The following is a 12,981-nucleotide window of genomic DNA, read 5'->3' as shown; positions in this document are numbered from 1 at the left end:
TTTTCACTGTATAGTAAGATAACTTGCCTTTAACCATTTTTATTATTATTTTTACCAAAGCATTTTTTACAGTCTTTTACCATTATTATAAAATTATAACCATTAGTAAATCTGTTTTTAAATGTCACTATAAAACGATATTTCAAAGTAGATAAAACAAAGATTACTGGAGTATGTTTTACTTCAAAATGTCACATTTAATTCAGTGGCTTACTTGAGCTTCTTTGTGATTATTTACTAGCGATTTCTGAGCGAATGTTGTTTCCAAGTTAAGTCTTACACCAAATTTGATTTATGTAACTGACTTAGACTTTAATTGAAAATGAGTTCAAAACAATGTCCATTTTATTAGCAACAATAAAATTACAAAATAGCTCTATTAAAATAGTAGAGCCCAGTAAAATAAATGAAATAATGACATAAAAGGTTAGTCAACATTAATGCATCAAGCCTGACTGGCCTTTTTTCTTCATCTGATAAATAGTTTCCCATTCATGTTAGTCCAATTGTGTATGTCTCCAACTCCTCGAGTGTGTTTTTCTGTTATGCGTTCCCAGAGCACCGCAGTACACATAAACCAGGATCTAATGACCTCTTAGTGAATCCGAGGCTGTGCATTAATGTGCTTCCTCTTCCTGTTTGAGTGTAAACACAATAAAATAGCATTTGCATTTATATAGTTTTTCACCAGTGGCATTACTCGACTCGGGGCGGGCCCCAGACAGCTTCATGCTGATTATTACCTGTGGAAAATTAAGATAAGTAAGTAATCCCATGAAAGGAAATAGCTTCTGCATCTCCACTCAAGAGAAATGCAATATTACAGTTATATTTTTAATGCAATGCAGATGGTTTTCAGAGTTATCCTGGAGCAGAGTAGGCATTTGTGATCTTTTGAAGATTGTGCTTTTTTTCCCTGAAAATGTTCAGAAGTTATTTGTTGTACTGAATGCCGATACGCAGAGTCTGTTTCCTTAATAAACCAGCAAATCTTCCTCCGCTGCCCCATTAGGCAAAATAGCGCGCTATAAACAAAACTCAACTTGAAAGAGCGGCCGCACACTGAAAGTGTCAGAATATCCTCTGAGCTTTATCCGAGCGTTTGATGTTTGCTTCTGTTCAGGCCACCGAAAGGATGGAAGGTTAAAGAAAGCAGAAAGCTACCAGACAGATAGCGATCGGGGTGTTTGGCTACGGCGAAAGCGCTTCGCTTTAATGATAAAACATTGTCCTTTTCTGTAAGCCCTCAAGGGAGGCAGTGTTCGTAACGGAAGACAAACAAGATTCTGACACTTCTCCTTAATTAACCTAATTAGCATAGGCCTATTATGTGGCCGGATAGTATCGTGACAGGCCTCGGTGAGAGACTGCAATGATGACCTTTTACGGACACCACCAGCTGTCAGCAATTACCTGAGAGCGAATAAAAACTCTGGAGTCCTTCAGCACTGCTTTACGCTACATATACAGTCATCGAGCCAGGAAGAGTCGTCTCTTACATGCTTTCATTTAGCAATGATTTATTAAACTGATCAAAATTGACAGTAAACCTTTTTTTTTTTTTGTTAATTCAGGTCATGTTTATTTGTATAGTACTTCACAGAAAAGATATGTTTCTACATTAAAATTAAGAGCAAGTTATTAGTGGTGACTGTCAAAGTCATTTCTAATGTTACTATATATATATGTATATGTATATATATATATATATATATATTTATTTATTTCAAATAAATGTTGTTATCTTTACATCCTACAAACAACAACAACAACAACAACAACAACAAAAACTGGTTTTCAACCAGTGTTATTGTGTTGCACTTTTTATTTTTTTATTTTTTTTATCTTTATATTTTCCATTTTAATTTTAGTTTAGTTTAATTTTAGTAATTTTGTTGTTCACTGACATGTCTATAAGTGTATAAATCTTTTATAAGAAAATTATTTATATATTTATTTAACAACTAAACTAAAATAAATATTTAGTTATTTTAGTTTATCATGTTAAATAAAATGAAAATAAGAAACAGTGCCCTGACAACTAGCTGAAGTAAAATAAATGTTATTTTATTTTATTTTATTTTATTTTATTTTATTTTATTTTATTTTATTTTATTTTATTTTATTTTATATTATATTATATTATATTATATTAATATATTATTTTATTTTAAGGACATTTTATTGTTTTAGTCTGTTTTAGCTATAATAGCCCTGTTTTCAACATAATAATAAGAAGAAATGTTTCTTGAGCAGCAAATCAGAAAAATGTATATATAATAAAGTGTACTTCTTTCCTCAGTTAGCACTATTCTGAAACATTCTGAACAAGATCGATTGATTGAAACTCCTTCTTATTTGCATCAGATTTTCAGAGAATACAGTCTGTTCCTCACACACAGTTATCTTATTCTTTCTTGGGCTTTCATGCTACTTCTCTGTGGTTTCTGGAGCTCGACAGACGTGGTCACAGTGAGCTGTTGTTGTACAGAAAAGAGCTTTGTAGAGATTCCTCCAAAACTCTCCTTTTGTGAGAGAAAGCCGTACAGGTTTGGAGTGACTTGAGTGTGAAAACTCCTCCTTTAAACTCTGTGCGTCTTATCTTCTCCTGTCTGTGTTCTCCAGGCTTTTCTTGCGAGAAGCTTGCATTTCTCCCTCTGGAATAAGGTCCATTAAACTTTATAGGCTGCAGGCTTTGCTTTAGTTAAAACGTGTGACTAAATGTAAATATGTGCTTTGTATCGGGAGCCAGGAGGCTTTTGAGGCACGCACAATTGGCTCAGAAAATAAACAAAATACACTTAAAAAACTTGCTACTTGACGCAGTGGAAACACTTATAATTTGATGCTAATCAGGTTGTTGTTTTTCTTGATGAAATGCTGTCATTGTGAGGCTCGTTCTGATGTAATTGTTTGACCGCAGGTACATCGGTGATGAAGGTTATGGCTTCGGACGCTGATGATCCGACTTATGGAAGCAGCGCTCGGATAGTTTACAGCGTTCTGGAAGGAGAACGGTTCTTTACTGTCGACCGACAAACCGGTAAGTGCAGAAATTAGTTCCCTTATCTTCTCCTATTGAAAGATTAGATTTATTCATGTCATGAATTGGATGCTTCTTTTTATTCCTGCATTTGCACCCAAACATCATGATTAAAAGGTTTTCCACTCACTTAGTTCACAACATGTACAAATCAACTTTTCGTGCTATGACATTTTAGTTTTAGGGATTTTATTTAATTTTTATTATTATTATTTTTTTTTTTCTTTGTTGTTCTTTGCTTTTTAAAGACTGCACTATAATTTAGTCTTGGTTATTTTTGTTTCTTAGTACTGAGTTTATCACAAAAAGCTCCGAAAAACCCTGGGAGCAATTTAGAAAAATTGCTATTGAATAATATTTGTAGTTAGTAAAGTATGATGTAAAAGCTTATTTATTTTCTCAGTTTATATACTGATTTTTAGTCTAACAGAGTTATGACAATTGCAAGTGATTTCAATGCCATGTTTCAAAAACTGTTTAATAGCGTTAATGGTGAAGAACTAATTTAAGATGAGTTTTATTTAGTCAGAACTCTCTGCTCATCAACGCTTATATTTATTTGATCAAAAATACAATAAAAACACTACTATGAAATATTATTCCCATTTAAAATTACTGTTTTTATGTGAATAAATTGTAAAATGTTCAAAATAAAAACTTCCAGCATCATTACTCCAGTCTTCAGTATCACATGACACCTAATAAACAACTAAAATACACTCATTTTCCAATCAAAAAAGTTTTTGATAATCATCAATGTTGATAACAGGGTTGATATAGAATAGAATAGAATAGAATAGAATAGAATAGAACCTAACTAAAATAAAATTAATAAAAACTATATAGACATAAAATACAATAAAATTAAATAAAAAATTACATACACAACAAAATTACTAAAACTTAAATTAACATGAAAAAAAAAAAAGTGAAAAATAATGCCTTAATGATAATGAAATAACATTGGCTGAAAGCAGCTGTGCCGCTTCATATTTTTATGGAAATCAAGATATGTTTTTTTTTTTTTTTTTTTTTTCGGGATCCTCTGTAGAATATAAATTTCAAAAGAACAGCATTTCTTTGAAATAGAAAACTCTAACATTATACATGCCTTTTCTGTCATTTTTGATCATTTTAATGCGTCCTAACTAAATGACCCCAAACATTTGAACGGTACTGTATAAAATATACATTTTTATTCATAAATGAGTGTGCTTTGACTCTGAAAATATGTACAGTTCTCTTCCATCCTTGAATAATTCTGAAGCATGTTTTGTTTTGTTGTGGAGTTATAGTTGAGTGTAAGTAAACAGGGTCCGGCCGCTTCAGACGGACCGTCATCACGGGAGTCTCCAGGGAATATCTCAGCTTTTGTTGCCTGCGTTCGTCCCCCAGGGAACTAGCACTAAACTTTTAATTATTTCATTTTTCGGGCCGGCGGGCACGAGACCTGAGAGCAGCGGATGATAAATGGCTTCGCCTCCCTACTGATCTGAGAACAGTTAGATGATCTGGAAGCAGATGAGCTTCTGACCTTGTTTATTTCCCCCCAAAAAACAGCATTAATCCCTGGATGGGCTTTAGTCTTTGACACGGGATAAATAAAGGGGCTAGTTAAGGAGTTTGATATTAATATGAGTTTATTAGATCCAGTGTAAGTGGCTTGCATTTGAACTGTGGCTTCTCATCTCACGCTCTCCAAACTGTTTGATGATGTTCTCATTTGCTTCTGCAATTTTCTCAAATGAGAGGCTTTTCAGCCTCTTGTCGCGCTGAAATTACTACCAGAATATGGAAGAAATGCTGTACCAGAGGAGGATTTGATTGATCAGAGCTTGCAGATCTATCTATCTATCTATCTATCTATCTATCTATCTATCTATCTATCTATCTATCTATCTTTTATAGAGCTATAAAATTCATCAGTATAGCACCTCATATCATTTGATCATGGAAGAATTTCATGAGAAATGTGTGATGAAATTAAGATCTCTGACTTTAAGAGACTTGCAGAGACATTTTGGCATCTAGAGGAGATTTCAGCCAAATTTTCCGCTTGATCTCATAGTTCTCAAGGAGAAAGAGTTGAGATATTAAAAAGATCTGAAGTTCATCAAACTCAGTGTCTGACCATAATCTACCAAGAGCTCCATGTTTCCTTCAGAGGGGTTTCAGGTGGAGTGCTTTGAATGGACACAACTTCAGACTGCACTTGTAATGGATCTGACTTCGGGTCCTCAGCTTTCTTTGGCTGAAGAGACAGGAAAAGAGTGAACAGTGACTTCAGCAGCACAGATGTATCCCACACAAACATCGCCGACGGGAATGCAATCTCTAGAGCAGAGGGCCACAGAAATGCAGATAGAAACAAAGAGCAGAAAGAAAATGACAGACAGCCAGACGAGTGGCTGTATGTTGCACAAACCCACAAGAAATGCCACGGATTTGTTTTGTTTTGTTTTATTTTTTCGCAAGGTGTTTGACTACAGGAGCAACACATTTTATTGTCTAATGTTCAGATGGTTTCAGAGTAATGCAGTTTGGAGACTGAAAATGTATTCGGGTCATATTTCACACCACTATATATGATAATATATGATAATATTTTTTTAACCATTAAGATATTATTATTAGTAGTATTAGTGTTGTTGTTGTTGTTTGTGTGAAATTATTTTCTATAAAATGTAAGCACATTTTCTGTGTCAAAATGTGTTTGCATTAAATTAATGTGAATTTGGGAGAAGTATTATTTTCCTTTCTTTTTTTTTTCTTTTTTTTTTTACAGAAAATAATAATGCAATTTAAACACACACAAACACACAAAACTTAATGGTTTAAAATATGATGTTGGGGAATTAAAAAGTTATTATTATTATTATTATTATTCTTATTGTGTATTACATTATTTTCTATAGAATTCAAGTACTTTTTTGTCAGAATGTGTTTACATTAATACAAATTTGGGAGAAGTATTATTTTCTATTATTTTCTCAATTAAAAAAACATCCTAATTGTTTAAAAAATATATATAATTTTGGGGAATTAAATATTTTGTAATTATTATTATTACAATAACAACAATAAAAAAATTACACATCTCAAAAATTAAAATAAAAACAAATTAAATAAATTAAATAATAATAATAATAATAATAATAATAATAATGTACATAAAAGGGCTTTCCAAATATATATATATATATAGATATATATATATATATATATTATATATATATATATATATATATATATATATATATATATATATATATATATATATAACTTTTTAGAATAAAGAACATGGCATAATGCTTTTTTTTTCTTCTTTTTTTTTAGCTGGCAGTATTTTCTGTGGGGAAATTATTGTAGATTAGTTCAGAGATAACAAACGACTCTTATCAACAGTTGCATTGATTTTGTCAGCTTTACACCAGTGCATCTGACAGACACAGAATGAAAAGCACAGGGCTTTGATAGTGATTTCATGGGCTCTTTAATGTAGATGTAAGATTGTGGCTGATGAAATCTTTCACTCATCGCTACTGTAACGTCTGCAGTCGTCTCCTGCGGTTTGACTGACAGTGATTTTTAGAGGCTTGTCACATTTCGTCTCAAATTCGCTGCATCCAGTCGTGCTCATGTGACATCAGGACAGGAGAGAGAGAGAGAGAGGAAAGGTTATACGCAACAGGTTCTGGTTTTTCAGCTTATCTTTTGCCTGCATTCTTAAAAAAGGGAGATTTTAGGTTTCCCTGCGATGTGAACAGAATAAAGCAGCAGCGCAGCAGGAGTGTCAGGCTGGCATGTGTCCTTTACCATTCTCATAATTTCCATGCCTGTGTCTAACCAATGCCATGGCAACAAAGGATAATTGCAGTCCTTCGGGGTAACATAGTGCCATTGTCTTTATTTCACTCCCAAAATATCTTGATTCCAGGTCCTGTGTTCCTGCGGCTGCTCAGCTTTAGAGGAGAAAAGCAAGTCATTTACAGACCTTCATGGCTTCTGAAACATCCCAGTTTTGTGTTTATTTGCAAATGACTCATCTGTTTGATACCTACAAGTGTGAGCTTCACGAAACCTGTAAAGAGCAAATTCTGGTTCAAAATTATAATATACTATAAAAATAGTAATAACATAATATAATATAATATAATATAATATAATATAATATAATATAATATAATATAATATAATATAATATAATATAATATAATTGTTGGTATATAATATCATATTTTATTTTGGTTTATGTTTTTGTAATTTATACCCCCCCATTTTAAAAATATTTTTATTCAGCTTTACTGCAGGTTTAATAATTGTAGTACTTTAATTTAAACTCATTTTATTTCACTTCATTTCTTATTTGTGTGTTTACATACACACACACACACACACACACACACACACACACACACACACACACACACAACACACACACACTATTTATATTATTATTGAAATATATACTTTTATTTACTATATAAATTAATATTATATTTATGATTATTCTATACAATTTTATATAACAATTTAAAAATATACTTTTATTCACTATAAATACTTTAATTACAATTAATCAATAATTTATTTTTATTTCAGTTTTTATTTTTTCATTTTTTTAATTTCTATTAAGCTCTAATTTATTTAAATTATATTAGTATTTTTGTTTGGTGCTTTTTCATTTTTTTAATTTCTATTAAGCTTTGATTTATTTTTATTTCAGTTTTTATTTCAGCACTTCAATTTAAAGTATTTTCAGTTAATTGCATCTATTAAATTAATTATCTTCATCTAATATTTATATTTTATTTCAGCTTTATGTCAGTTAACAAAAACTATTGTTAATAGTATGGTTTGGGTTAACATGCAGATCTTTAATTGTTATGAATCTCAAATAGGAGCTTCACGTCAGTTTCTTGTCCACACTTATATTTTTTGATCCAATTCTGCGCAATATTGTAGGGATGGACAGTTTGAGTGAAATACAGTCGTCGGTCCCAAACGCTGGCAGTGTGAACACAGCTTATGTGAAACTGGTGAACTGCTCGCCTACAAAGAAACGTATAATTTCAAATAAAAAAGAATCCAATAAATTCTCCTTAATTCATATCAGAGTGCTAATTGGTAACCATGGCAAGAGGAACTTTTTTTTTCTTTCTATCTTTTATAGGTAGCTCTTTAATGGCATAATAGTTTCTTTGAATTGAAGTTAATTCTAAGAACATAAAAATAACTATTAGTGGTTTCAGACATGTGATGCTGCTCGTGTGACCTTTAAACACCCATCAATCCACTTCTCTCATTCTCTCTCTCTCTCTCTCTCTCTCTCACTCATCTCTCCCTCTCTCTCTCTCTCTCTCTCTTCTTTTATCGTCTTCAGGAGTGATCCGGACGGCCGTGGCGGATCTGGATCGTGAGACGCAGGACCGCTATGAGCTGGTTGTCAAGGCAACAGATATGGCAGGCCAAATGGGCGGCCTCTCCGGATCCACCACAGTGACCATAGTGATCACGGATGTTAATGACAACCCTCCGCGCTTCCCTCAGAGTGAGTGCGCTTCACCACGTGTCCTTTGGGTGGACGCTGTCATCAGAACAGCCATCTGACAGATTCTTCAGCACATGCTCACCAAAAAATAAAAAATCAAAATAAAAAATAAAAATTCAAAATCACAAAGTCATAAAGGTAACACTCTATCATTAGGTAATGCAGTCGAACAGACTTATTCAGATTGTAGCTCATTTCTAGATTTTAGTATTATTTACATGTTATTATTAATATTTTGAATTACCTTTTTGTATTTTCAAATTTCATTTTAATTTTAGGCTACTTTAAGGTAATTTTGTTAATATTTCTATTCAGTTTTAATTTACTCATTTCATTTTTAGTAATTTTAGTAACTTTTTCTAATGAAGTTGTTTTTATTTTTATTTTTTCTATTAAGCTTGCCAACACTTGTTTCTAATTTGTGCTATTTTAGTGATATTTATATTTTATTGTAGCATTAATTAATATATTTTAAATGATTTTTTTGTTAATATTTAAATTGTAATGTTTTTTGTTTCAGTATTTCTTGTGCTTTTATCATTTTTATTTTTATTAATTTATTTATATTTTTATTCAGCTTTAATTTATTTTTTATGTCAGTTTTATTAATTGTAGTACTCTAACTCCAACTTATTTTGTTTCTGTTGATTGCCAAGGCAACATTTCTAAATTTCCCTTATTTTTTTTTTAAGTTTAAAATCTGATATTTGTATTTTATTTTATTGCAGCTTTATTTCAATCAATGAAAACTATTTTTTATATATATTTTTGGTTCTAGTTAATGTTTGGCTTCTTCACCAAATGATCTTGAAAAAAAAAAAGTGATTTCCAGACCTAAAACAAGACAAACATTGATAAATAGGTAACACTTTACAATAAGGTCTCATTTATTGATAATATTTCAGACTTATCAGTAAAGAGCATAAATGGCAGTTTATCCATAAAATCTGTTGCACACATTATATGATAAAGTAGAGCTCTCTCTGTGCAACTGAAGTGGCCACCTTGGTAAAATTATTTTAAATATTAATATTTTTAAATGATTTGTTTAAGTGCTCAAAAGACTTTAAATTCCAGATGGCAAAGTATGTAAATTCTGCATTGACATTCTGTAATGCTGGAACACAACAACAAACTAATAAATCACACACTTTGAGACGACTAATGCGGTGGATTCATTGAACAGCTCCAGCTATAAACTAATAAAGCACAGATTTGGTCCCTGCTAAAACAAGCCAGACACTACTTGAAAATCTAAACAATTGGAACAAACTAATAGAGTTTTGTATTGCAGAAGTGACACAAGCAGGCTGTGAGATGAATGTTGCTATTTGCATTTGCTCTTGAACATTCATCTACTAGTCTCTTCTGTAGAGAAAAAGGGTGGTTAGTTTGGTAGTATTTGTGAACCTGCAGCACAAAAGCAGTCTTAAGTATATATTTTACATTTATACCAAAAACCAAAAATACATCATAAGGGTCAAAATTATAGATTTTTCTTTTATGCCAAAAATCATTAGGATATTAAGTAAAGATCATGTTCCATGAAGATATTTTGTTAATTTCCTACTGTAAATATATCAAAACGTAATTTTTGATTAGTAATATATATTGCTAAGAACTTCATTTGAACAACTTTAAAGGTGATTTTCTCAATATTTAGATTTTTTTTTTTTTTTTTACCCTCAGATTCCAGATTTTCAAATAGTTGTATCTCAGACAAATATTGTCCTATCATAACAAACCATACATCAATGGAAATCTTATTTATTCAGCTTTGATGACGTATAAATCTAAATTTCGAAAAACTGACCCTTATGACTGGTTTTTGTGGTCCAGTGTCACATTTGTGTTTTTCCAGTCTCAAATGGATGTTTGAATGCTACTGTATATCCAGTGCTCATACTCTTTATTGAGAAGCTGATGCTTATGTTGTCTTAAAGAAGTAGTTCACCCACAAATTAAATTTGTTAAAATTGTGCCCTCAGGCCATCCATTTGTCTCTTTATCAGATTTGGAGAAATGTAGGATTGCATCAGTGTCTCAGCAATGGATGCTCTGCAGTGAATGGGTGCCGTCAGAATGAGAGTCCAAACAGCTGATAAAAACATCACAATAATCCACACCACTCCAGTCCATCAGTTAACATCTGGAGAAGACATTCACTGCAGAGGATCCATTCATTACATTCAGCACATTTAAGTTATATTGAAAATAGTTGTCAAAATATTCTATGTGAGGATGAGCAACTGATGACAGAAGTTTTGAGGTTACTGTTCCTTTAAATCACTGACTCTTATTGAAAACGAATGTTTTTTTTGTTGTTGTTGTCGTTAATACAAATGGCTGTGAGTGTGAGCGCCACTAAACCTCTGCTGTCAGTTCTGAAAGTCTATCAAACGAGCCGTCAGTCGTATGTGTTTGGTCAGAAACATCAAAGTTCAGCCAAACCCTTCCAGCCTTCAAACTCGAAATGATTCCACTGTCTGAAAGAACCTTTTTGGATGGGATTTCTGTTGATTAGAAATTCTGTAATATAGCTTGTGTACAGTACAGGGCCGGGTTTCCCGATAACGATAGATCTTAGCACTTAAGAGCGTTTTCTACGAGTAATTTTACGATCGTTCGTTATTGTTTCAAGTGCGTTTCCCAAAAATGCACTTAACACAGTCGCACGTAGCTGTGCTTTAAGTACTACTTAGGAGTCGCTGTCCGTTTGTCAAGTGCTGAAATGTCACCTTATAGAATATAATATAATATAATATAATATAATATAATATTATTGAAATATTAACCAAATGCTGCATGCCAGATAGCTCGAATATAATATAATATAATATAATATAATATAATATAATATATAATATAATATAATATAATATAATATAATATAATATAATATAATATAATAGTTATAAGTATATTTGTAGAGACTTTATTTCCAGGCCCAAGATCCATGTCAGTAAGTCATTGACGGTTTATTAATTTATTTATTTAGTTTAGTTTATCCCTATTTTTCCCAGTCTTTGAAGCATGTTTCCTAACATTCCTTATTTTATTGATTTTTTGTTCAGTCATTTAATTTAGATGTGTATTTGTTTTTGTTTTCAAATTTAAATATAATCACATGAATAAAGCACTTGAATGAAGTTAAAGGTGTAATCTTGTCCTGCAGGTGACCGCATAAATCTATCTTCTTACGATGCACTCAGGGCTTTACGATTACTCCAGAGCACTCGTAGATCTACGATGATTTTCAAGTGCTACTTAAGTTACGATGCTTTTGGGAAACAGACTGTATAACTAAGATCAGTCGTACGATCGTTTTTACGAACTTCTTAGTCTTACGAAGCTTTTGGGAAACTCAGCCCTGGTTGATCTTGTCAGAGTTAAGTAGATGTAACTTAATTGAATCTACACTACCAATAGAAAGTTTGGGATTGGTCAGATTTTTAAAGTCTCTTATGTTCTCTTATGTAAGGCTCCAATTATTTGATGAAAAATGCAGTAAAAACAGTGAAATATTATTACAATTTAAAAAAATTGATTTCTGTGTGAATATATTGTAAAATGTAATTTATTCCTGTGATCAAAGCTGAATTTTCAGCATCATTACTGCAGTCTTTAGTGTCACATGATCTTCAGAAATCATTCTAATATGCTGATTTGTAGAACATCATTTTACGTAAAATACATACGACTTTCATGAGATCACGTTGTACATTTTATATTAAAACATTTAAAAATATGCCGAATGCCATTAAACATTTTTGAGCAATGACTCAAATGAATCATTCCGTTGAGTTTTGAACTGATTCATTGAACTGAGTCACATTCTGAATATTTCTTTAAATAATCTTTGAATCAGGCTGACTTGTGTTTACTAGAAAATCACATATCATCTCTTAACCTCAGAGCTCGTGCTACGTCCATCTAGAAAGATTTATACATAATCATTAAGAATTGATTTCTCTATGGAGAAAATGAATGGTCTGTTTACATCCAGAAGTCGACTGTTGCGCTATTTAATTTGAAGCTGTTTCAACAGCAACACAACACAATGTCAAACCTCGCTTTAATAAGCACCCTGGCCTTACATAATGTACAGTCTGTAATATATGTCATGTAGTCAATATGCCTGAGTGCAGTATGTGTCATAACGGAGTAAAAAGATTTGGGCCCACAATACAAAAAGCAGCTTAATAAATTAGATGCAAGAGCAAAGTGGCATAAATGAGGCTTTTGTGGAGAATGAGAGGGGAAGAAAAGAGGAGAGAGTCATCGAAATATGGAGAAAAACAGACATCAGGGCATCTGAGACAATATTACAGCGAGTCTCTTTGCTGTAATAAAGCTAATGCTGCTTTTCCTCTGGAGGAAATGGAAA

General features: G+C 32.0%; 1 protein-coding gene across 4 annotated transcripts in view; it reads left to right on the top strand.

Moving 5' to 3' along the window:
- LOC109092064 (cadherin-22) overlaps nt 1-12,981 on the top strand; it is a 193,315-nt gene that overhangs the window by 121,081 nt on the left and 59,253 nt on the right. For all 4 annotated transcript variants that reach the window (XM_042726665.1, XM_042726668.1, XM_042726667.1 and 1 more), the window contains 2 exons: nt 2,924-3,043; nt 8,427-8,594. In XM_042726665.1, coding sequence (XP_042582599.1) covers nt 2,924-3,043; nt 8,427-8,594 — 288 coding nt within the window. The remainder of the gene's footprint in view (nt 1-2,923; nt 3,044-8,426; nt 8,595-12,981) is intronic.

The sequence above is a fragment of the Cyprinus carpio genome, chromosome B6 (assembly GCF_018340385.1).
Source record: "Cyprinus carpio isolate SPL01 chromosome B6, ASM1834038v1, whole genome shotgun sequence".
Classification (NCBI taxonomy): Eukaryota; Metazoa; Chordata; class Actinopteri; order Cypriniformes; family Cyprinidae; genus Cyprinus; species Cyprinus carpio.
The sequence above is the reverse complement of the archived record's forward strand: the minus strand, read 5'-3'. Positions and strand labels throughout refer to the sequence as shown.